Source organism: Lutjanus erythropterus, chromosome 23 (genome assembly GCF_056507025.1).
Source record: "Lutjanus erythropterus isolate fLutEry1 chromosome 23, fLutEry1.hap2, whole genome shotgun sequence".
NCBI lineage: Eukaryota > Metazoa > Chordata > Actinopteri > Lutjaniformes > Lutjanidae > Lutjanus > Lutjanus erythropterus.
In genome coordinates this window covers 10,507,953-10,533,535 of record NC_139339.1, presented here as the reverse complement: position 1 = coordinate 10,533,535, position 25,583 = coordinate 10,507,953, and the positions used below count along the sequence as shown (strand labels likewise).

Below are 25,583 nucleotides of genomic sequence, written 5' to 3'. Positions count from 1 at the left end.
TCATTTGTTTTGTTGTTACAGATGTTGTACTTTGTGTTGATTGTGTTGTTACACTTGCATTTTGTGTTGGTCTTTGTGTTGATGGATCAGTTGTCATTTGTCTTGTTACAGATATTGTACTTTGTGTTGATTGTGTTGTTAGACTTGCATGTTGTGTTGATCTCTCTGATGATTGGTCTGTTGTCATTTGTGGTGTTGTTACAGATTCTGTACTTTGTGTTGATTGTGTTGTTAGACTTGCATGTTGTGTTGGTCTTCGTGTTGATGGATCAGTTGTCATTTGTGTTGTTACAGATGCTGTACTTTGTGTTGATTGTGTTGTTAGACTTGCATGTTGTGTTGATCTTCGTGTTGACGGATCAGTTGTCATTTGTGTTGTTGTTACAGATGCTGTACTTTGTGTTGATTGTGTTGTTAGACTTGCATGTTGTGTTGGTCTTCGTGTTGATGGATCAGTTGTCATTTGTGGTGTTGTTACAGATGCTGTACTTTGTGTTGATTGTGTTGTTAGACTTGCATGTTGTGTTGATCTCCCTGTTGATTGGTCCATTGTCATTTGTGGTGTTGTTACAGATGTCGTCCTTTGTGTTGATTGTGTTGTTAGACTTGCATGTTGTGTTGATCTCTCCATTGATTGGTCTGTTGTCATTTGTGGTGTTGTTACAGATGTACTTTGTGTTGATAGTGTTGTTAGACTTGCATTTTGTGTTGGTCTTTGTGTTGATGGATGAGTTGTCATTTGTTTTGTTGTTACAGATGCTGTAATTTGTGTTGATTGTGTTGTTCTTCTTGCATGTTGTGTTGATCTCTCTGTTGATGGATCAGTTGTCATTTGTAGTGTTGTTACAGATGTTGTACTTTGTGTTGATTGTGTTGTTAGAATTGCATATTGTGTTGGTCTTTCCGTTGATGTATGAGTTGTCATTTGTGGTGTTGTTATAGATGTTGTACTTTGTGTTGATAGTGTTGTCATACTTGCATTTTGTGTTGGTCTTTGTGTTGATTGATCAGTTGTCATTTGTTTTGTTGTTACAGATGTTGTACTTTGTGTTGATTGTGTTGTTACACTTGCATTTTGTGTTGGTCTTTGTGTTGATGGATCAGTTGTCATTTGTCTTGTTACAGATATTGTACTTTGTGTTGATTGTGTTGTTAGACTTGCATGTTGTGTTGATCTCTCTGATGATTGGTCTGTTGTCATTTGTGGTGTTGTTACAGATTCTGTACTTTGTGTTGATTGTGTTGTTAGACTTGCATGTTGTGTTGGTCTTCGTGTTGATGGATCAGTTGTCATTTGTGTTGTTACAGATGCTGTACTTTGTGTTGATTGTGTTGTTAGACTTGCATGTTGTGTTGATCTTCGTGTTGACGGATCAGTTGTCATTTGTGTTGTTGTTACAGATGCTGTACTTTGTGTTGATTGTGTTGTTAGACTTGCATGTTGTGTTGGTCTTCGTGTTGATGGATCAGTTGTCATTTGTGGTGTTGTTACAGATGCTGTACTTTGTGTTGATTGTGTTGTTAGACTTGCATGTTGTGTTGATCTCCCTGTTGATTGGTCCATTGTCATTTGTGGTGTTGTTACAGATGTCGTCCTTTGTGTTGATTGTGTTGTTAGACTTGCATGTTGTGTTGATCTCTCCATTGATTGGTCTGTTGTCATTTGTGGTGTTGTTACAGATGTACTTTGTGTTGATAGTGTTGTTAGACTTGCATTTTGTGTTGGTCTTTGTGTTGATGGATGAGTTGTCATTTGTTTTGTTGTTACAGATGCTGTAATTTGTGTTGATTGTGTTGTTCTTCTTGCATGTTGTGTTGATCTCTCTGTTGATGGATCAGTTGTCATTTGTAGTGTTGTTACAGATGTTGTACTTTGTGTTGATTGTGTTGTTAGAATTGCATGTTGTGTTGGTCTTTGTGTTGATGAATGACTTGTTATTTGTGGTGTTGTTACAGATGTTGTACTTTGTGTTGATTGTGTTGTTAGAATTGCATGTTGTGTTGATCTCTCTGTTGATGGTTGAGTTGTCATTAGTTGTGTTGCTACAGATGTTGTACTTTGTGCTGATTGTGTTGTTAGACTTGCATATTGTGTTGGTCTTTCCGTTGATGTATGAGTTGTCATTTGTGGTGTTGTTATAGATGTTGTACTTTGTGTTGATTGTGTTGTTAGACTTGCATGTTGTGTTGATCTCCCTGTTGATTGGTCCATTGTCATTTGTGTTGTTACAGATGTTGTACTTTGTGTTGATTGTGTTGTTAGACTTGCATTTTGTGTTGATGTCTCTGTTGATGGTTGAGTTGTCATTAGTTGTGTTGCTACAGATGTTGTACTTTGTGCCGATTGTGTTGTTAGACTTGCATATTGTGTTGGTCTTTCCGTTGATGTATGAGTTGTCATTTGTGGTGTTGTTATAGATGTTGTACTTTGTGTTGATAGTGTTGTCATACTTGCATTTTGTGCTGGTCTTTGTGTTGATTGATCAGTTGTTATTTCTTTTGTTGTTACAGATGTTGTACTTTGTGTTGATTGTGTTGTTACACTTGCATGTTGTGTTTGTCTTTGTGTTGATGGATCAGTTGTCATTTGTCTTGTTACAGATATTGTACTTTGTGTTGATTGTGTAGTTAGACTTGCATGTTGTGTTGATCTCTCTGTTGATTGGTCCGTTGTCATTTGTGGTGTTGTTACAAATGTTGTACTTTGTGTTGGTCTTTGTGTTGATGGATCAATTGTCATTTGTCTTGTTGTTACAGATGCTGTATTTTGTGTTGATTGTGTTGTTAGACTTGTATGTTGTGTTGATCTCTCTGTTGATTGGTCTATTGTAATTTGTGGTGTTTTTACAGATGTTGTACTTTGTGTTGTTAGACTTGCATTTCGTGTTGATCTTTTTGTTGATGGATGAGTTGTCATTTGTGGTTTTGTTACAGATGTACTCTGTGTTGATTGTGTTGCTTCACTTGCATATTGTGTGGACCTCGCTTTTGATTGATCAGTTGTCATTTGTGTTGTTACAGATGTTGTACTTTGTGTTGATTGTGTTGTTAGACTTGCATTTTGTGTTGGACTTCGTGTTGATGGATCAGTCTTCATCTGTGGTGTTGTTACAGATGTTGTGCTTTGTGTTGATTGTGTCGTTGGACTTGCAGTTTTTGTTGTTGTCTGTGTTGATGGATGAGTTGTCATTCGTGGCATTGTTACAGATGTTCTTTGTGTTGCTTGTGTTGTTAAACTTGCACTCTGTGTTGAACTTTCTTTTGAATAATCGGTTTTCATTTGTGTTGTTACTGACACAATATTTTGTATTGTTGATGTGTTGGATTTTGTAGACCCAAATGTTGTCCTTTGTTCTGTCTCAGCTCTTTCAAGTTGTGGTGAAGTTTTGGTTGATTTTGTCTCTGCCGACGTATTTTCTGTTGCTGATGTAGTTAATGCTTCTTTAGATGCAGTTGTTACAAAGGGACTACCTGTTTTAGGAGCTGAGGTTACAGTCAACATTGATAAATTGTTTTCATTTGTTGCAGTGTTTGATCCCAAAGCTGCTAATGATGAATGCTGCATTGTAGTGAGTTTCTCTGTGATTTGAATGGATCCTGAATTACGTCCTTCAGTGACTTTCATTTGATTGTTGATAGATGTTTGATGTGTTGATGAAGAATTTTCATCTCTAGGTGATGGTTTATTTTGCAGAGTTGGTGTGCTGCTTGTCATTAGGGTAACCAAACTTTTTACTTCACTTGTTTGCAGTGTTGTGAAAAGGTTTGAGGCTGACTTTGTGTTAACTTTGGCTGTAGTCAAGGGTTTACTCGGAGTAGTGGCCATCTCTGTCACTGTTACAGTTGCGGTACTTGGTGATGTCTTCTCGATTGAGCCTCCAAATGTGGACGAGGATAAACTTAATGCTGTATTAACATGAGCTGAACTTGATTGCGTTCCAGTTGTTGCAGAAGTAACTGCTGCTGCAGATGCGCTCAAAGATGAATTTATGGCTTTGAGGTTGATCAGAGCTGATGAATTCAGTGATATGATCATCTCAGATACACTGTTAGATTTGTCAGTGGTTGATGTTTCATCTTGCAGCTTCTGTGTAGATGTGCCTGTCAATATAGGATTAGTTTGTGGTGAATGTGGAATGCTGGTTGGTATGCTATGGTCTATAGTATCTGAGGCCTTGGGTGTGGCTGGCATGGCAGAACCGAACATATCTGTAGGTGAGTCAACAATGGGTGTATTCTCCAGAGTTGTCGATGTGTTAGTTTCACCCACTGATGCTAAAGGTGTCTCCCTGGATACCACTGTATCTATTATTGTTGAATTTGGTAGAGGTAAGCTGAACTCCTGCTTTGTCAGAGCTTGGCTGGCCTGAGCTGGTTCTTGTGTTCCTCCTTTGAATCCAGTTACATTTGCCATCACTGACGCTCCTATGGTTTCCTCTTTACTCTCAGAGCTAGATGTTGTTACCCCAATTGAAGTAAACGTATTTGATTCCATGGGTGGAGTTGTTGGCGTTGTCCATGTTTTTGGTGTGGGCTGATGTTGCCTGTTGAATGGCTGAGGTGTTGAAAGGTCACTGACCTCTTGTGCTGTAGTGGTCATAGCATTTGTTGAGTTAATTTCAGGAACCTCAGTAGAGGCTTTGACCATGAAGTGAAGTGGGCAGAAAACTGTGTGAGAGGAAAAGGCATTAGGTTTCATATCAGTTAATCTTGCATAACAGGCTTTACATGATAAACAATAGCACCAATTATGAATTGCCCTTATGCACAAAGAAAAGGGGGAGGGAGTAGGGGGATGACATGCAGCAGAGGGTCACAGGCTAAAACTGAACCCACTGCTGCTGCTGAGGACTCGCAGGCTCAGTATGGGGCACGCCCTTTACCTACTGAGCTACCAGGGCACCCTAGCAGCAATTATTATTAAATTACAATTAATTTTTGCTGAGAGATCACATATGTACTTACTTGGTCAAATCATTTTAATTATGAAAATGGAAAAAAGTCAATGTCATGTATTTTTCCGCCCACCTATGTTGGTGTTTTCGAATGTGGAGCCCACAGTTTTTGATGTCAAATCATTACTACATATTTTTAGTACCAGGCAGGCACTAAAAACCATTTATGACATCATCTCAGTTCCATCGGTCAAAATGAGTTAAATTTCCCATTAAGTCAAAATCGACGTTTAAGTGTTTTCATCATATATGTATTGCACTATACATCACCTATATGCCAGTATCTAGCCCAACAATGACAGAAAAGTTCTGTGGTAGATTTTCTTGGGTATTTTTTAATGAAAATTTAGAGTTTGTCTTTAATTGGAAAACAATTAAAAACAGTTGATGACTCATCCTGCACTTGGGGGTGTACACAAAATTACAGAGCCCTCCGCAGGCCTGCTGATTTTATTACTGAACTATAGGAGAATGTATATACACATATATACAGACATATACACACACACATACATCTGAATTGAACACTGATTTGTCTACATGTGTGTAAATCAGTCAACATGTCATTATCATATAGAATCATATATCATATAGAATACACGTGTTATCTTGACTTTTTTCATGATTATGGTACATATGTCTGATGTACGTTGGGCTATACATAACCTACAGATTAAGTTATGTCAGAGAACAAGTGATGGGATGTAATGTGACTCACCTGCCAGCACGCTTAGAAAAAATCCACAGTTCATGGTGGCAGGTGATGGTTATCCATGAGCAGCAAGCATATCTACTAACAAAGCAAAGACCAAAAGCAAAACATTCAGTGCAATTGTCTCGTACTCTTTGTAGCCAAACACCTTACCCATACAACTATAAGTCCATGTGTCTTGCATACCTGTGGTCATGTCTTTTAGTGTGTGGATCCCATTTGGAAAATGGAGATAACCTGTTATAGATTGCATTTTCCCACCCACATGCACATAAGCATAAGATTGTACATGACCTCTCAATCAATCAACTTCCTGTGTGCTGCATTTTATTTATTTATTTGTTATTATTGTTATTATTATTTTTATTTTTTTGTGCTATTATTTTGCCTTTTCACATTATATCTGATTCTGTAAACAGATAGTCAGCATAATTATTATTTATTAATTAGTAATTATTAATTTATTGAAACTTGAACTTTGAATTTTACTGACATTATTGAATGATTGATTTAAAAAAAAAAACTACCCACAGTAAACTCACTCACTCGGTTTGTCTGTTCTGGACTGCTGTAGTCCACTGTGTCGACCACTGTCGATATAAACAGCTCATTCTAAGATAACGAAAACACAATCATTCTTATTGTCAGGTGATTATACACTAATGAGCACATACCGATAAATATTATATTTAGTTTCTGCCATATTCTGCAGGTAAACACACTGGACCAGTTTAAAAAGGGTTGTCATCCATGGGACAGAACTAAAAAATTGAATCACATATTGTTGTGCAATGCAATGTAATGAATAATATGCTACCTTCTAGAAAACTCCAATTTAATTTGTGTTGGCATGGTGTCCGACAGGTCCACATGATTGTCATTTAAGGCGTTTTTTTTTTCACACGTGTATGAATAAATGCAGAGTCATTCAAGTGGATCAACACTTGATATGTTTATGACAGTAAATGTCAGGACAATCAACACTGCAGTCTATAAAAAAGTTTTAAAGCGAACCACAAAAGCTTTTTTTGTGATACAAAATTCCATTCCTGTGAATTCCACACACACACACACACACACACACACACACACACATTTGAACTCCTTTTTGTCACACAAAACATTAAAAAAAATCAATGCAAACTGTGAATAAAACATTTTAGAACCTCAGCCAGATCTAGTTTCTACAGCCGGTAGACTGCACCCTGAACTGACACGAACGAGGAGACAAAGGAGTTAAAGTGTGTTTACAGAATGTAAAGATTGTAAGTCATGAAATCTAAAATCACACTCACCTTTCAACACCACTGACCATTTATCAACATCACTGAAATCTTGAAATCTCTAAATTGTCAGTACACTTTAGTAAAGCAAGCGTAAACAAAACTCAAAAGAAAAAGTCATCATGAGCGTCCTTACAAAACCAGTTCTACCTGTCACATAGTGTCAGTTCACGTAGCAGTGACGAACAACGTACAATAAAATCTGTTTATTTGGAGGCTGCAGGCCATGACACAGGAAGATTTCAGTGTATGCAAGTTTATTCTGTCTTGTAAAAACTTTTCATTGGTAAAAATAAAAAAACAACAAATACATATTGTTCTGTGGAAGCAATTACCATTTCTCACTATTATGAAGAAACTGAAAACAGTTCAGTTTACTGGACACATGTTGAGATGGTTGTAACCGTATGGAAAAGACAAAGAAAAACACATTTTTTTGTATGGCACCTTATGACAAGAAGACTATCTTGTCTTCTATCTGTTATGCCAGTTAGATTCGCATTTTAATGGCTTTCTTTGTCGTCTGTGATGTGAAAATATCACAGTCTGATAAATTAAAAGTGTAATTCCTTTTATGGCTCAGGTATAAAATCAGCGGACCTGTGGAGCTTCTCTTCTGAGGCTGCAGCTGCTGTCCAGCCACTGTCACCTGCGCTGCACGCGCTCTACTCTTTACCGCCGTGAATTAAGGATTTCTTTTGATGCAAGTAAAAAAAATACGAGCTGAAAAATGTTAACCAACTACTCCTTTCGCCCTCTCATCAGTCAACCGACAATGCACGTGGTCCCAAGAATATGTTTTAATCAGTGCGCCAACTAATGCTAAATTATATTTGATTCTATTCAATACATTGAAATGTTCTCCCTGTGCCTTTTTTAATAAGCTTACATCTGTTTCATCCTGTAAGTGTAATGCACACTGACGTAACAAAAGGTAAGAAACAAAAACGAATGCTTTACTGGAAGAATCTTAGTCGACTACGGGGGCTCTGATTTTCAATCTTTAACTATCACAGGGCAGCCCTAATATTTATAATCCATAAACTATTTTAGTTTTAAATTTTAAATAGTATTTGTTGACATCTGTATTTGTAAACTTTTTAAGGACCCCCTGGTAGGATGCTACAGATCACTTGGCGTCCCAAGACCTCTATTTGAGAACTATCAAGAGATATGAATAAATAGCCACAGATAGTTATTTGTTTTTTATTTTCTTCTTTATTTTTACCCTGGGAACACTGAAAACTTGTCTGGACACTTAATATCATAGCAACATCATAAGAATACACTAGTGAGCCTAATTTCACACAAGAGGGAACTAGAGTGATGAGTGATGATTCTTATTCTGATCATGTGGTTGTTTGTGTAATGTAATGAGAGAGGCTATAGCAGTTGTGGGAAAAGGTACACAGACCCTTTACTTAAGTCAAAGTAACAATACCACAGTGTAGCTTTTTATGCAGATTAAAAAAAAATGTACACAGATAAATTATTATTAGATGTAAGCAACAAATAAGCAACATAACTGAAAACTCCTGTGAGAGTGTGTGGGGCCTTAAATCTATAACAATGCATTATATTTAATAGGTTGATCATATGTTTTATGTGTAAAAACTGTTTCATAATTGTAGGGAAGTAAAAAATACAATATTTCCCTCTGTAGTTAAATAATAGTATAAAGTAGCATAAATTGGATACCAGGTATACTTAAGTTACTTTTTTTTTATATAGATGTTTATGTCAACTCTACTTATACTTAAATATTTTAATGTTGTTCTTTTCTTGTTTTCCTGTCTCCTTTTTTTTTGCATTTTCTACTTTCTTTCTGTGCTCTTAAATTATGGTTTCATGTCTTAGTATTTTTAACTTGAGAAGCACCTAGTAACTATGGTTCTGAAAGTTTATTATTATCATTATAAAATATCTGTCTAATCTAAACTATCCAAAATTTTAACGAGTTTGGCACGACGCATATGCGTAACTGTTTTACTTATGACTACATTTCCCACAACCACCTTTTTAAATTAGTATGGAAGCCCATAGGTCCAAACTTCAGAACTTCGCTGATCCGCGTTACTGCTGCTCTTAAAGGAGACGCGTCCTTAACAGGTCTAGTCTCTGCCAAAGAAATATGAGGTTTGCTATAGCTTTAAGAAGTAAATAATGCTGAATGTTTGTAAAATTTTATTCATCATACAACGTATTTTTTTTAATTAAATAAGCTAGTTAATGAAATGCTTGCGTAGTGAGTGAAAATTTGCTGTTGACCGAGCTAACAAAACTTGGTTCCAGCAGGGCCTTCTGCGCTACGCTGGTGTTTGATTTCCTATTTTCATAACTAACCAATAACACAAGTCTATAAGGGACATTACAGTTAAATAAGAGCGGCATGGACACGGAGGAAGACGAGTTTTCAAGTAGTGGTCCTCGGATTGGCACAACCGGAGACTCCACGGAGGCCGCCAAACCATCCCCGGACTCGACTGAACCATCCAGAGGGAGGAGAGGAGCTAAAAGGCGGATAACAACCGCGGTGAACTCCGGTGACTCTCGGTTTGGTGCCAAGGATGCTGAGCGTGTTTTGCGATCCAGGGGAGTTGGAGATGACAGGAGGACTAGTAAGACCATGAAAGCTACTTGTAAGAAAAAGTCCACAAGTTTACACCGTGGACGTGGGAGACCTGCGGGATCACCCCCTCAAAACACACCTAACGTGCAGTAAGTGCGCACACAAAAGCACGTCAGACACACTACTATTGAGATAAAAAGAGGTTTGTTAGAAGCACTGGAGAGATTGCACTGCAAGGAAGCTTGGGGCTGTTATTGTGGGAAGTGTGTTATAGCACTGGGGTTTCTTAAAGCTATAGGTTTGCCACATGATGAAACCAAAGTGTGAAATGAAAGCATGTGCTTTCATGTCTTCTTGTTCTTGCTTATTGTCAGTGCAGCAGAGTTAAAGCATGCTGTGAATGCTGCTGTTTCATACAGATTTATTTTGATTTACTCCTGACTGCATTTATTCTCTCACACAGACCTGAGGTAAAGAAGTCCACGGCCAAAAAGGGTGAGAAGACACACATTTAAAGGGATAGTTTGTTTTGTTTTGGGGGTTCATTGTATTACTTACAGTGGGTGTCAGTCTGCACACCCCTGTTTCGGAGAAGCAGCAGGAGTACTGGTGTAGAGAGCTAAGCAATGAACTACTGTGGACTGGACAGTAATTTTAGAACATTTCCACCACTTTACCTTGCCATCAGGCTGTCTTTTCCAATTAGAAACCGCTGTTTAATGAATCCGAACTAACCCTTTAAAATCCTGAACATTAGACCAGCAACTCCTGTGTGTAAAATTACTGTTTTTGTCAATCGTTGACTTGTTTGGAGAGAGAGCAATATTTTGCTTTTAAAAGTCCCTAAATAACCCAAACAAATTAAGAGATCGTGGCAGCGTCAGCAAATCCCGTGTTTTGTGTGGTAAATTGACTGTTTTTCCAAAGAAGTTTGGTGCACTTGGAGAGAATGATATTTGGCGTTTTCCATCAGAAAAGGCTGTGGGATGGTAAGATAAAGTTAAGATTTTTTTTTTCTTTATAGGCAGGCCTTTTTATAAGTGGTTAATATATGTTTTGCTGCTGACCTGGTCCACAATGCTGTATCACTTTGCTCCTTACACCAGTTCTCCTGCTGTTTCCCTAAACTGGGGGCATGTTGACCACCATCTGCTGTAGGTAATATGCTGATTATAGATAAGTACATCATACACACCTACTTAAAAAAAACCTTTGAGTCAAATTCATCTGTAAGAAGGAATCTTGTCCCTTTAATTTACTCAATCTGTCACTTATATATGACCACTCTGACTTCCTCAGAGTCAAAACCTGTTCTTGAACCAAAGCTGTCCAAATCTAAAAAGGGCAAAAGTAAACCTCCAGCCCGAGCCTCTCGCACCACACCAGCAACAGCATGCAAGCCTGAAACTGAGATGCCGGCTTCATCATGTGGTAAGAAGACAACTTGTATTTTGTTTTCACTACATCCTGTTTAATTGTACAAATGTCATGACAGTAAAAATAGTAACAGCAGCAACTGTCTGAAACTGAAACGACATATTTATTATCTCTGTTTTTCAGGAGAGGAAACAGGTGCTTTGAAAGGAAGCAATGACAAGTGAGTGGTAGAAGGCTTATTAAATGAGCAGCAGAGAAAACGTTGGATTTCTGTTTGATTTGTCAGTGTGAATTTCATTGTGGCCAGTATGGTGTTGATGTCCATATTAGCGTTGCAGATCCAGACGCGGCTCTCGACGAGGACCCTCCATTCAGAGATGATCCAAATGACATCATCTATAAACCCGAGACAAAAACGTACGTTGAGCTCTCTGAATGTTGCTTCACACGAATACTTCCTTAATGATGAATGCTTAAAGGTTTTTATCTCTTGGCTCCTTAGGGAAAAATCGAGGCGGCGTACAACATTACAACAAAAAGAGGTCAAGAAAGAGGAGTCAGAAAAGGAGGAAGAAGAAGACGACATTAAAAAGGAAGAAGCAGCCAAGATTGTTGTGCAGATTGAAGATGGCGTGGGTGATAACACAGAGCCACCCAAGAAGTAAGACCACACCCACGACAGGTGTATGTCATGTCTCCCTTGTGCCCCCATTGTCGGGCTGTTTTTTGTCTGACAGCCTGCATAATGACAGAAGGTTGGCTTAGTGCACCATTAAAGGGATAGTTCAGAATATTTGAAGTGAGGTCACTTATGTCACTTATCAGTGGATTAGCTACAGTAGATTGTGGTCAACATGCCTCCAGTTTGGAGAAGCAGAGAGGCAAGCCAGCATGGAAGCTAAGCAATGTACACCTGTGAACAGGGTCTGCAGCAAAATGTATTTTAGCTACTTTAAAAAAGGCACATCTAAAAAAAATCAATATCAGTTTAAGTGTATGCTAAATTCATAGTATTTTCATTGCCTTACCATCAGACTGGTGGGAAACTCCCATTTTATAAGCCAAATGTCACTCACACTCATCCAGACACCAGTAACTTTACACAAGGGTTTTCCAATCTACTGCTGCCTCAGTCTTTTAGTTTATACTAACAGATAGGGTCTAGGGTTGTGAGGCAAAATTACAGATCATGCTAATGGAGTCTGGTTAGTCTGGAAAGAGTGATATTTCCTGTGAGAAAAGGCAGTTTTACAAGAAGTTAAAATGATGAAAATATTCTTAACATAATGTACACTGTTGATAAGTATCTCATATAATCTGAACTGTCCCTTCACGGAAGTTAACAACATAGATACGGTCATATTCTGCTTATGATATAAAAGAAGCGTGATCGATTGTGTGGTCAGACCAAACTATGTGGGGCAGCAATCGTCTGCCACACCAAGTCACAACAAACTCTTGTAGTTCATGCCAACCTGAAACCACAAGTAAACAGTACAGCACCTATAATTTTCTCTTTTGCGGTGTTGAAATTGTGCCAGTGTGACTCATCTGACATTCTTTTTTACGATGTTTGCACAGTGAGCCTGTTATTATGAATGTAATCATCTTTATCATCAGTCAATTTTGTTTTGTAATTCAACAATAGCAATGAATTTAAACAACTGAATAATAATAAGGACTGTTATATAAAGAAATATACTCAGGTGTTGCCAATGATACTGAATGAGTTCTCGTTACATTCAGTCCAGCAGAACCCTTCTAGTGAGGCAGTTGACACAGTAGCCGCACCCTGAATGTAACAGACCCTTAATTAGTATAATTGGTGACACCCGTGTTTAACCTTCTGTTTCATGTCAAAATGGCTGCTGTGAAAAAGATCTACAGAACGAATAAGTGTTGGTCGACATTTCAAATTTAAAATTCTGCTTTCAAATCTGTTTTAGGAGAAGTAGACAACAAAAAGATGACAAAGGACCTCGGCTCCCGAAACGAAGGTAACAGCCATGACTGCGTTATTCACTGTAGATGACTAAGACTGTTTGGATCAAGTGTGATTGTTACACAATTTTTCTGTCTTCACAGGAAAAAGCCCCCGGTGCAGTACGTCCGCTGTGAAATGGAGGGCTGTGGTACTGTCTTGGCTCACCCACGCTACCTACAGGTTTGCCATCCTGTCGCCTGTAGCCATGACAGCCTAAAATATTTTTTAAAGGCAGTGTCATAAATTTGGCACTATACAATTGCAACAATTTTAGCCACGCCAGAGAAAACCTTTCGTGGTTGGGTGTGTTTTGTATCATGTGTAGAAACAGTTCAGTTGTTGTTTTAATTGATTCATTTGACTTGTAAAGGACTATGAATGAATTTAACCAGCTAACTTTTTGTCTTATCTCTTTATTTCAGCACCATATAAAATACCAGCACTTACTAAAGAAGAAGTATGTGTGTGATCACCCCTCATGTGGGCGCTTGTTTCGCCTGCAGAAGCAGCTGCTGCGACACGCTAAACACCATACAGGTTTGGGAACAGATGTCTAGACCGGCACAATGCCTTGTTTTTATTTGTATTTCATTATGAAAATAATGATACCATTTCCGAGCAATGAGAAAATGAAAATGTTTCTATCATGTTTTTGTCATCTGTCTGTCAGATCAAAGGGACTACATCTGTGAGTACTGTGCTCGAGCCTTCAAGAGTTCCCACAACCTGGCTGTGCACAGGATGATACACACAGGAGAGAAGCCGATACAGTGAGTTGTCACATTTGTCAGACAGTGTCACAACTCAATACAAGGAAGAACTTTAAAATACACAGTCATGGGAATCTGGCCAGTGTCCAGTGCTTCAAGGAAGAAAACACAGCGTTTGATTTTCAAATCTTTTTTTTTTTTGGTCAATTATCCATTTAAATGAGGTGTTTTAAATAGGGTCAGGATTAGGGTCATTTTAAGGAGCCAGTATCTTATTTAGGGGGACACAGGAAAATGCTGTAGGCTTTGCGATTGGTCTGTAATTTTTGCAGCAATTGAAATGTGGCACAAGTTGCCGTGCAACCACACACTTTCTGCTTTCTGGTTGTCAGTTTTAACCTGACAGATGCTTGTTTTTGGGGTTTTAAGCAGTAGCCCAGTAATGTATTAAATTTAGATTATTAGTGTTGTTTGCATGAAAAATTTCAGTGTTTATGTTCTGAGCAGTGTTAGAAAGTAACTAAGTACATGTCACTTAAGTACTGTACAATTCTGCAGTACTTGTATTTTACTTGAGTTTTATACCTTTCCAGTTTTGAATTGAAATATTGTACATTTTACTCCACTATATTTATCTGTACTTTCAAGTTACTTGCAAGTAAAGATTTTAAAAATCTATTATAAGCATATAAAATACAATGCGTACTTATGCAGTCATTAAATCACCTCTATTAGTAAAATAGCAAGAATGTGTTTCACTTTGGCCAACTAATATTTAAATGCCTCATATTAATTGTATCAATTATAACAGTGATCCAGTTGTATACAAGATTATTATAGTTAACTAAAACTAAAATAAAAACTAAAACTCTGTGTCTATCAAAATAAAAACTAAAATAAATAATAAAAACTAGACTAGAGAAGAAAAGATACTGTGTACTTACTAAAACTACTAAAACTGAAATAAAATTAAGAACAGACAAGAAATCTCTTTAGTTTAATCTTTGTCAGTTTGGTCAAATTTCTCAACATTGGTGGATTGAGACTGGAACGTCTGTTGAATAATGATTATTTGTTCATTAACTGAAACTAAACTGATTTGAAAACAAATTTAAAAATGAAATAAAATGAAGGTGACCATTTTGGCTGCATAGTGAGTACATCTACTGTTAAACTTAAAGTAAAATTCAATGAATTTGCTGCTACTTTTGTGCTGTTACATGAGGAACTTTGACATGGAGAATTTTTCCACAGGGGTAGAACTATGTCATACTATTTTTACTTAAGGAAAAAATCTGAATACTGGTTCAGAATAAGTTGCAGTGAAATTGGAGGTCAGCTGGCATTGATGAGTCTTGAGCTTCAACTGAGTTTAGACTGTGACACAATCTTTGTCTCCACCTTGTGGCAGGTGTGAGATCTGTGGCTTCACCTGCCGTCAGAAGGCCTCCTTAAACTGGCACATGAAGAAGCACGATGCAGAAGCTTCTTACCAGTTCTCTTGCTCCATTTGTGGCAAAAAGTTTGAGAAAAAGGACTCCGTTGTCGCCCACAAGGCAAAGAGCCACCCCGAGGTGCTCATAGCTGAAGCCATGGCAGCTAATGGAGGCTCTGTAATCAGTAGTCCCACCCCCAACCCGATCCCAGAGACAGTCCCGGTGCTTACCCAGCCCGACCAGCCCCGTGGCAGCCAGGAGAACCAGGAGGCGATGAGTGCTACGCTCACTCCGCTGCAGCAGGTGGTGCTCCCACTCGCTCCGCAGACGCAGATCGATGTATCTCAAGGCCAGTTCCTCCAGCTGCCCACGCATCATGTGGTGCAGGTTGCACACCAGCAGCAGGCCCCCACCTTGCTGCACCTCACCACCGCTCCTCCTGCTCACCTTTCCAACACCAGCCACCCCCAGCTCATCCAGCTCTCCACCCTTCCTGCCAGCCCCGTCGCTTCCATGTCCACTGCAGACCCCCAAAGCACCCTCCTCACCCTGAGCTCTGTCACCACGCTGGCCTCCACAGCTTCCCTGGCTTCCCAGCAGCCCATGCAGTGGGGCAGGGTGGCTCACGAGGATGCACAGCTGCCCGGGGAGGGCGAGCTGTGGGACAGGGTGGTGGTGGGTGGTAGTCATCAGGGTGTAGGTGAAATGATGTGGGAGGGTCACGGGGAGAGGAGGAAAGAAGATGAGGGGATTGTTTGGGAGAGGGAAGGAGAGAGACAGATTCTTTTACAGTGTGCCGAGGTTCCTGGAGAGAGCTTAATCTAGATAGATGGCATCAAAATGAGCTGAACAGGAACTTTATGCACAGTGTGATGAAGGAGACACAAACAAGAAGAGAGTTAGATTTAAGAAAGAAACAAAAGACTGAAGGATCTGTTAAAAGTTGATAAGCTGACGTTATAAATGTTTGAAATAATAGACTTTAATGAGTGTAACACAGTAATCCTACATAGTACAAAGCTACACAGAGCTGCTTCACATCAGGGAGTATGATTTATAATATAGATTATATACTTTTACCACTTTAAGGGTTTGTTCAGATCATTTGAAGTGGGGTTGTATGAGGTACTTAAACAGTGTATTACCTATTGTAGATGGTGGTCAACATGCCCCCAGTTTGGAGAAGCAGCTGGAGCACCATATGAGAGGCAGCAAAACGCATTTTAGCCACCTTTAAAAAAGGCTCAACAACAACAAAATTTAATTGTAGGCTTTATTTAGAATATTTTCACCACTTTACCTTGACATTAGACAGCCTTTTCTGAGGGGAAATCACACTTATACAGGGCCTCTACAGAGTATGGAAAAATATTTGTGTTTCCAAACTATTAGCTGTATTTGGTTTTGGAAAATATAAAATTCCGAATTTCTAAAAAATAGCTGGATAATACAAGCAGAGTGTTTTTTTTTAAAATGGTGTTTGGAGCTGGCAGTCAGCACAGTCAGAATGTTTACCACTGTGTGAGAGAGCGAAGACCAGAGTGAGCTTCATGTCCTCAAAAACAAGGCAACTCTGCCCCAAGTGCCTTATAAAGTGCACCAAATCCAGACATCCACAACCAAATTAGTTTGAAAGAAAATGCATCAGTATGAACGTGTATGAGTTATGCAGTGATGCAGTACGAAACCATACCTATATGGCTACATACATTGACACTGAATGAAAATGGGTGCATAGACAACATGGAAAATTAAATTATTTCACGCCAGACGTCTTTGACAAAAACAGTCATTTTACCTTGTACAACACAGCAGTTATTGCTGGTCTACTGCTGCCTCTAAAAAAAGTTTGTTTGTGTCGTTGGCTTTCATGTTTTAAAAGTTTAGTTCTGATTCACTGAAGTCACACAATAACACAAACAAACTGACTGACTGAGGCAGCGGTAGATCAGCAACTCCCGCCTTCTGCAAAGTAAAATCACTGTTTGTGTCAAAGGAGTCTGGTTACTTGGAGACAACAATGTTTGGCTTATATGACAGCAATTTCCCATTGGAAAAAGGTGTCTGATGGCAAGGGTTAAGTAGTGAGAAGATTTGAGATACAGTGTTTACTAAATGTTTTTTAGGTGGATAAAATACATTTTTATCCTACACAAGTAGTCCTGCTGCTTGTCCAGACTGGGAGCTGCTGGTGAGACACTCACTATGGATAAGTACCTCATACAGACCCACTTCAAAAAATCCAAGCTATCCCTTTAATGAATATTTTGTAACTTTCTGGTTTTTGAACCTTGTGTTTGTACATATGTGTGTATGTTTTTATTTTTTACATTTTTTTAGAGAGTAAAAAGACAAAGATACTGTTCAAGTAAGTCAAAAATGACATTTATGTCCCCATAGTGTCCCTGTTGTTGTTGTTGTTTATTGTTTGTATGCATCTTTTTGGAAGGTGAATAGATCATTTACATAACTGGGTTAACTCGAGTAATTTCAGGTTCTTAAATGTTATATTAAAATGCACTGTGAGCAGGAACTACGACCAAAAGAAGTTTTTGGTATAAAAGAATCTTTGAGACATTAAAATGAGTGGAATTTTTAGTCCGGATCTTAAGATAAATGTAAATTGCTTTGTTCAAGTAGAGGTTTTGACGAAGAGAAATCACAGACAAAATCTGAAATAAGTAGTTTTTGTAATCGTTTGAGAAAGGCAAGATCTTTTCTTCACAAAATAACTTTTCACCGCAGGCATTTAGACTTGTCATACAAGTAAAATCAGAGGTGTTTGTTATAACGTTAACACTGGCTCCTGTCAAGTGTCTCAGTCAGCCATTGTGCACAGTACCAGTACCCTGGTTTCTTCTTATGATGCGTCTAAATGTCTTTTGTAATCTCAGCGTCAAATTGTGCTCTGTTCCATCTGATTTAATTACCGAGTCTTGTGTTAGTATTTTTTTTCACAGTAACTATGCAGGCAGCAGGAGTAAAATTGAATTTTTTTGGTCAGCATTTTCTTTTTGGCATCTTAGATGATAAAATATACCTCTGTACACTGCCACTACTACTGAGCACTCGTAATCTTACAGTCTTAATTTATCAGAAAATGTATTCAGAATAACTATAATAAACAAATTATGTTCCCATGTCTGTTTTTTTTGTTTCATCCTTTGAAATAAGGTGATACAGTTTATGTGTCAAGGAATAACACACTAAATAACATTAATATGGTGTAAATATGCCAGATTCAGCCATTCTTCATCTGCAAACTGTGGACGGGTTGAAGTCAGTTTTTAAATAAACAAACAGAATCAAAGCACATCTAGGACATAACATCTGAAAAATTACTTTTCTAAACCATTACTGAGTGGACTGATACAAGCAACTGTGCCTATCTCAACTTTGTAGTAACAGAGGGACAGCAAAGGACAACAAGACTATAAATTTACAAAAACATATTAGTTAAGTCACTTTTATTTATACAGTCCAACATCACAAATTTGTCCTAAGAGTTTTTAAAATCCATACAGCTGCTACATTTAGACCCTCAGTTCAGATAAGGACAATCTCCCCTCAAAATAGAATGAAAAACTGTGTGTAATAGATCAATATGGTGAAATTTAAAGAAAATTGACCCAGCTAATTTATCACTCTTGATTTATGATATGTGTATAAATATATAATTACAAAAGAAATATACCATCCATATTCCCAGACTCCTCCTTTCCTCTTCTATCCCATCCCAGCTGTTACCAGCTGTTGTTAAGTGTGGACCCTCCAAAAATGTTTTAATGATAATACACAATTATTATGTACTAATTTTAGGGAAAAATATATACTTTGGGGAGGGGGGAGGTAAGGGGAGAGAGGTAATAAAATTTATTTTTCTATTTTGTTTTTAAATCAATAATGTGACAAAGATGAGCAATGAATGGTAGAAACCAAATAACACGATTTCCAAACAGTTGCGAATCTCTTTTTCTTTTCTTTTTTTTTTTTTTTTACATAAATAAAAACACATTACACAGTTTATGTTCTCTCTAAACTATTGTTTACTGGAGAAAATTTTGTACACTTGTGAAAGAAGCTCCGCGGTATTTTATTGGTCAGAAAATATTTAAAAACCGCATGAGGTTTTCCACGGTAGTTTACTGAGAAAAATCCTTTTAATAAAGAGAGTTTTTATTATTTGTGGACGGATGGGTGGGTCGTTCGGTGACGTTTTTGAGGGAGAGAGAGAAAAAAAAAAAGGTCCTCCTGTGCGGTGCGTCCCCCTAAAAACGTCCCTGTGGCTTGCGGAACCAATTAAATCCCCTCTGTTTGCGTGCATGCCAAAATGAGCACCGACACAAACACGCTTCACTGACAGCCGCTGAGAGGACCTCCGCTCCGTGTTCAAACCGCTGAAGTACACAAAAAAAAGACAGAAAATAGTTGTTTCGACGTTGGGGGGGTCCCCCGACTCGTGTCTCTGCTCGGTGTTTGTCCGTCCAGCTCGCTGCTAACCCACCTATACGAACAGGGCTGGAGTGCAAATGGCAGAGCAGGAGGAGCAGCAGCAGATAACCGTGCTGGACACGGCGGTGCCTGGCCCGACGCAGACCGGGAGAGCGGTGGCTCTCGCCCGGCTACTGCACCACGAATGTACCCGCCTGCTCCAGCTATACGTGAGTTATATCCCTTTATGCTCTCGTTATGCTCGCTGTAACACACACAACCCCTTCCCGTTACTTGTGGCTTGCCTTAAAGCGAGCATGTTTTTGTCCCGAGGCAGCTAGCTACCTGTCGCATTTGAATTAGCTATAGATTTGACTTTAACTGTACAGTAACATTCACTCCTGTTCATACATGTACTTTAATTGCAGTGTGCACTTGTGTGTTGTTGGATGGGATGCTGTGGTGCAGAGTGTAATCACACTAAAAGACCCCCCCCCCCACCACCACATCCCCTCCATTTTCCCTGGGGTGCTTAATGGATAGAGTGTATTGGATTTTTTTTTCCTGCTGTCCTGCTTCTGTGCTTCATCTTCCTTTTAGAACACCTCTTAATTGATCAATATAATCAATATGGCCGTCACTTAGTATTGAATTTGTACTTGAACTAAAATAAAATAAAAGGCACAAGTACAAGGCCGGTAGCACCATATATCTGTCCGCTTTGCACTCTTTTCCTCACACTTTCAGAAAGAGAGGGAGACCTTCCTGTTGGACCACACCCCAGACGGCAGGCGCATCGTGTCCCTGTCCCATGACTCCGAGGAGCCTAGCACGGAGCAGCAGGTGCAGTTGCTGCATTCGGCTCTGCGGCAGTGCCTGGGGCTGCTCCACTGTGTCATCCTGAAGGAAGAGGAGGAGTTGGGCGAGCTGGAGGGCGACTACGAGACCATGAGGAAGAACGTCCGGCTCCGGCTGGAGCACCTGCTCCTCAGCACCAAAGATCTGGCGGAGACCGAGAACACAACCCTGGAAGTCACCCCAGACCACCAGTGCACTGAGGTGCAGTATTTGTTATAGATTTTATACCCGTATTAAGCATCCTCTAATACAATTACAAGTCACTGCTCTTTTATCAAACATACACTAAAAGGAATTATGTACTTTTATATACTTTAAAGTCACGTTTTTGGAAACATTTTGAATATGGCACACACAGAATAACCTGCTACAGACCTACCCAGCAAACATAAGACGTCTGCAACACATGCAGATCATGTCTTCATTGTGTCGGTCAGTCAAAGATCATATCTGTATGTCTGCAGGACGTGCAAATCAGGTTTAATATCTGAAATACTCACTACAGCCCCTCTTGGACATTCAGATGAATGTTTGTACATGTCTGGAAAAAATCTGCAGTGCTTTTTTCTGCAAAAAAACCCCTAAAAGAAATCAATTGTGATTAATCAAAATTTTGTGTTTGTTTCATGTGCTAAATTAGGGCTCAACATTGGACATGTAGTGGACTTTATAAAAAGACGTCATAAAAACTTTAATTCTGGCTCCTCTTAGGATGCGTTTTCAACATGCAACAAAATGTTCAAGAGACATCTTTTGGTTGCATTTGTATAAATTTTATGTGTCAGTTGTATGTATCTATTATGACATGACAAGAATTCAGTCATCTACATCAAATCTGGCATTCAACACAGAAGGACCTGACAAACTAGGGTGTTTCCAAGCCGTGAGGCCTCTATTATTTCTTAATAACATAATTAAATGGAGAAGTTTCTGCGAAGGGTGTGACTAAACCCTGTATTGTATGACTACTGCTGGGAACAAGGATTTAAACAATTAACTTAATCACTTAGGTATCCAAGAAAATCTTTTGATTGCATTTAAAGCTGCACCAATCAATATGTTTATATTAACAGTGGCTTAAATGACTACATTTAATGTGAAAGGTGTCAAATACGCAGCTTTTTTCCTGTTTTTCAGCACCTAACAACAGAGAGACAAAGTTAGAACCTAGCTGGTGAATATAAAGGAGAACTTAGCAGCTAAAACTACAGACATTTCCCTGCAGGAGGTGGTGAACAAAACTTAGCTAAAAGAAAACTTACTACAGTCATCAGGTGGACACAGACACGAATGAATGGTCATGCTCCTTATCTGCTGGACATATAAATGAGCAATAAACTATACCAACTTTGTTGTAGGAACCAAATGCAAACATATTTATTTAGACATGACCAAACAGTCTCTTAACTTGTTACTGGCCTACATATTTTCTGTCTTGCTTTGAACATCGCTCTCAGACTTTTCAATTGATTAATGAAACTGGACAGTTACTGGAAAAGTTTAAGTGTGACCATATCCTCCCCCGTCCACTAAACACTAGGGCTGCATTCAGTAAAATTGCAATGTGGCCAAGTGCACTATCCAAATCGCCAAACCAGAACCAAATTGCGATATTTTTTAAAAAGGAAAAATGTACGCGACAACGGCATTATAATGATGTACTATAACGCTGCGTAGATATCCTAGCCTAAAAATCTGGTCCTCCAGATGAAGGAAACATTTTGTTTGGTACAGACCTCAATTAATGTCACATCATCACAGTTTTAATATTTTATATCTGTCTGTGAACATGGAAATTGTAACGCAAAACTGATCATTTGTATTACATATCGCAATTTCAATCAAAATAATCACAGTATGACTTTCTTACTAAATCGTGCAGCCCTACTAAACACTTATTTTCTTGGACTGTATCTGGGTACAATGAAAGGCAGCGGATGTAACTTGCTCTCGTCTGTGTAGGAAACCGATGGCGCTGGGGGAGTTTTCGGGCTCAAAATGTGGACCTATCGAGTGCTGCTGGAGCTAATCCACTGGGCTGACCACGCTGCGCAGACCCTCCATGACTTACACAAAGAGAAGGGAGGAACAGAAGAGATCTGATTTTCTTGGTTTCATTCCAGCAACATCTATGAACGAACTCACTCAACACTAACAGCCAGCTTTCCCGTTTATGTATTCCAAATTAAATATCAAGTGGTGTGGAATATAGTCTGTGTACACTAGAGGTTAAAAAATGTCCCGCTTAACTAAAATCACAGCTAAGCTCCTTTAACAAAGCCCAGTAGACAGCTTTTCCCAGACATTGGTATTTCCCCAGCAAGTGCTAAAATGACCTCTAGTTTGCCACGGTTGCTATTTCCTTTGAACAAAGAAGTGAGTGCAGACTTGCAACTGTATAAAGGTTGGTTTGCTTTGTGAAGTGGCAGAGTTAGACTGTTTCAGAATGCCCTTTTTTGTATGCAGTGTGTAATTTATTTTATTTAAGTGGATTTACCTTTGATGACTACTTATCTGCTGTTCATAACACTCCAAACTCTACTAACTGCTAGAATGTAGCCAAAAATCCATGACTGATAAACTGTGACTGATGTGCAGCTGAATCTGTAGACGTTTTGACTGTTTTAATAGGTCACTTAGCTTTTAATGTACCACGTTATTAACATATCTAAATGATTCCTAATCCAAGTCCACATTCTTCATATATACCCTGAATGTTTCTAGTGTTTATAGTTAGGCACAATCTGTGATGATCAAGTGTCATGTTTGCTGCTCTCAGGCCGTATTACAGAAACTACAGAAGCAAATCTTAACCGACGTTTTTTTTACTTCATCCTATTTCATCTCAGGTTAGGAAATCCTAACTCTTCATTTTTCTCACTGAAACATACCAAAAAACATGCGCAAAAACATCATGCATTCAACTTCAACACAGATGATGAGGTGTTGGTAACATCTATAAAGAAATCCAAAGATGTTTTTGGCCAAATTTACATCAACACTAACTTTAGAGATAAAAGAGAGAGTGGGCTAAGATAGCAGACACAGCCCCCACTGTGTCTGGCATTCATTGTGTAAAAGCAATAAAACAAAAGCCATACGCATTAAATTACATTAGCTAACACTTCAGTTAGCTCAGACTACCATTAGCTACTGTTAGCTAACAGTAACGTGAGCTATTGCTAGCTAAAACGACCATTAGCTCATTATTAGTGAGCGGTTACAAGCGGTTAAGTAAAAATTAGAACAGCTTGGATGCCATTAAGATGCCGTACCATCAGGTAGTGTTAGCTAAAACTATCATTAGTCCTGTTAGCGAACATTACCTTTGATTACCGTTAGTCAGCCAGTTAGTAAGGTAGCTACTACTACAGGTGGAAATGTAAAAATTAGAACAGCCTAACTGTTATCCTAAAGCTAGGAGACGTCATTTAAGATTTTGGGATTGTATTCTGTATTGGCTGTAATGTGGGTAACATCTGTAGAGAAATTCACTTGCATTACTTTTGCAAAATTTACAACAACACTAACAACTCTGTTACCCCAAACTAGGATTAGCTACTGTTATCAAACACTACTGTAAACTAGTGTTAGCCAAACCTGCTATTTGCTACTGTTGGCTAACACTACTGGTAGCTATTGTTAGCCAACACTACCTTTAGCTACAGTTATCAAACACTACCGTTAGCTAGTGTTAGCCAAAACTACAATTAACTACTGTTAGCTACCATTAGTAAGTTAGCTACTACTACAGGCTGAAAAGTAGAACTGCTTAACCGTTATTCTAAAGTTAGGAAAGGTCATTTATGATTTGGGGGATTTAAGATGTTTGTGTAATCCACTTGTCCTATCTGAAGTTAGGAAAGGAAGATTACCTAAGAACTTTTCATTTGTAATTATTTTTTTTTTTTTGCCAAAAGCAGGTCCTGTTACCATGGCTACACATTAGTCAGTTTCTGTAATACGGCGTGTCTCCTGATGTTATACTTGAATGTGCTGCTACATTGTTCACAAGTTTGAACTGTAACACGTGAGAAGTTTTTCTTCAATTTTTTCTGACACACCCTCCGTTAGAAGCAGAAGGAATGTTTGGGAAGCACTGAACGAGACCAGTAGTTTACAGTAGGACTGTAGTGTCTGTAGCCAAAAGTATCAAACACTCTGCACCACCACGACTCCACTGTAACGTTAAATACATGATGCAGCGTAAGACTCACTGAGTGGATGAGCTGTGACTTCCAGACTCGTTGGTATGGTGAATTTCTTACTGCCGTGCTTTTCTTTTATCTCTGTAATGAATAACTGGATGTGCATTGAAAATTAAAACCCACTGTTAACCCTTGTGTTTTGTTGACTTTAACTTTACTTTCTCTTCTTTTTTTTTTACACTCCACACTGTGTGTGCAAAACACAATCATAACAAATGCTAAATCAACCAGTTATTTTCTCTTGACTTATTTGGTAACACTTAATTTTAGATATCCCTAATGTCTTCAGAATTTTCCTTGACATTTCCTGGAAAAAAGTGATATATAACATGATGAAAATTATAAGGAGAATAGAGACAATTGGTCCACTTCCAATTAGGAAGTTCCAATTGAGGTAGGTGTAACAGGCAAACATTCAAATATGCAAAAATATACTGTTTCCTATAATAATTGATGAATAAATATAATATAAAAATAGATATTTTTATGTTTAATTTTACCCACTCCCAAGGGTCACAGGATAAATCTGTGGAGTCAAGAATAAAATCAGAGTTGTGTCACACAATGACTTGAAGAAATATTTAAATTAAACCAGATTAGTTTACAGGGTACTTCAGAGGAACTTCTAATCTCACCTAAAAAGTGATAAGTGGCTCAAATTAGACACGATTTAGCAGCTATAAGCCATAATGATGGAAACCACTTGTATTCTATATGTATATATGCTTTCATGCAAAGTGTTCATCCGAAAAGTACCCAGTTGTGTGTAAAATAAATGTAGTGGAAGTGAAAAATACAATATTTCCCTCTGTAATATAGTAGAGTATTAGTAACACTGATCATGCCAAAACATTATTCATTCTAAATTAAACAATTAAACCAATGAAATAATATTTTCAATTAAAACACCAAAAAACTCCAAGCTGTTGTTCTGTAAAAAAAAAAAAAAAAAAAAGCAACTTCCTTTGAAAGTGCAATGTGCAACATAATTTATACCTCCATCATGCCTCATAATGTCACTAAAGGTTCCTCGCTGTTTTTAAAAACACAAGCAGGTGAC

At 38.4% G+C, this 25,583-nt stretch overlaps 2 protein-coding genes across 2 annotated transcripts; both read left to right on the top strand.

The window, feature by feature from the left end:
• The first annotated feature begins 8,726 nt into the window (after nucleotides 1-8,726).
• Nucleotides 8,727-16,211, top strand: LOC146305616 (uncharacterized). Its single transcript, XM_084712957.1, has 11 exons — nucleotides 8,727-9,668; nucleotides 9,983-10,014; nucleotides 10,819-10,950; nucleotides 11,080-11,116; nucleotides 11,227-11,313; nucleotides 11,399-11,557; nucleotides 12,843-12,893; nucleotides 12,982-13,060; nucleotides 13,303-13,417; nucleotides 13,551-13,650; nucleotides 15,002-16,211. Exons 1-11 carry the CDS (start codon nucleotides 9,340-9,342, stop codon nucleotides 15,849-15,851), a joined length of 1,971 nt encoding a protein of 656 aa, XP_084569083.1. The 5' UTR covers nucleotides 8,727-9,339; the 3' UTR covers nucleotides 15,852-16,211.
• Nucleotides 16,212-19,276: 3,065 nt separating this feature from the next.
• Nucleotides 19,277-22,993, top strand: LOC146305615 (uncharacterized). Its single transcript, XM_084712966.1, has 3 exons — nucleotides 19,277-19,687; nucleotides 20,205-20,516; nucleotides 22,278-22,993. Exons 1-3 carry the CDS (start codon nucleotides 19,556-19,558, stop codon nucleotides 22,416-22,418), a joined length of 585 nt encoding a protein of 194 aa, XP_084569092.1. The 5' UTR covers nucleotides 19,277-19,555; the 3' UTR covers nucleotides 22,419-22,993.
• The last annotated feature ends 2,590 nt before the right edge of the window (nucleotides 22,994-25,583 follow it).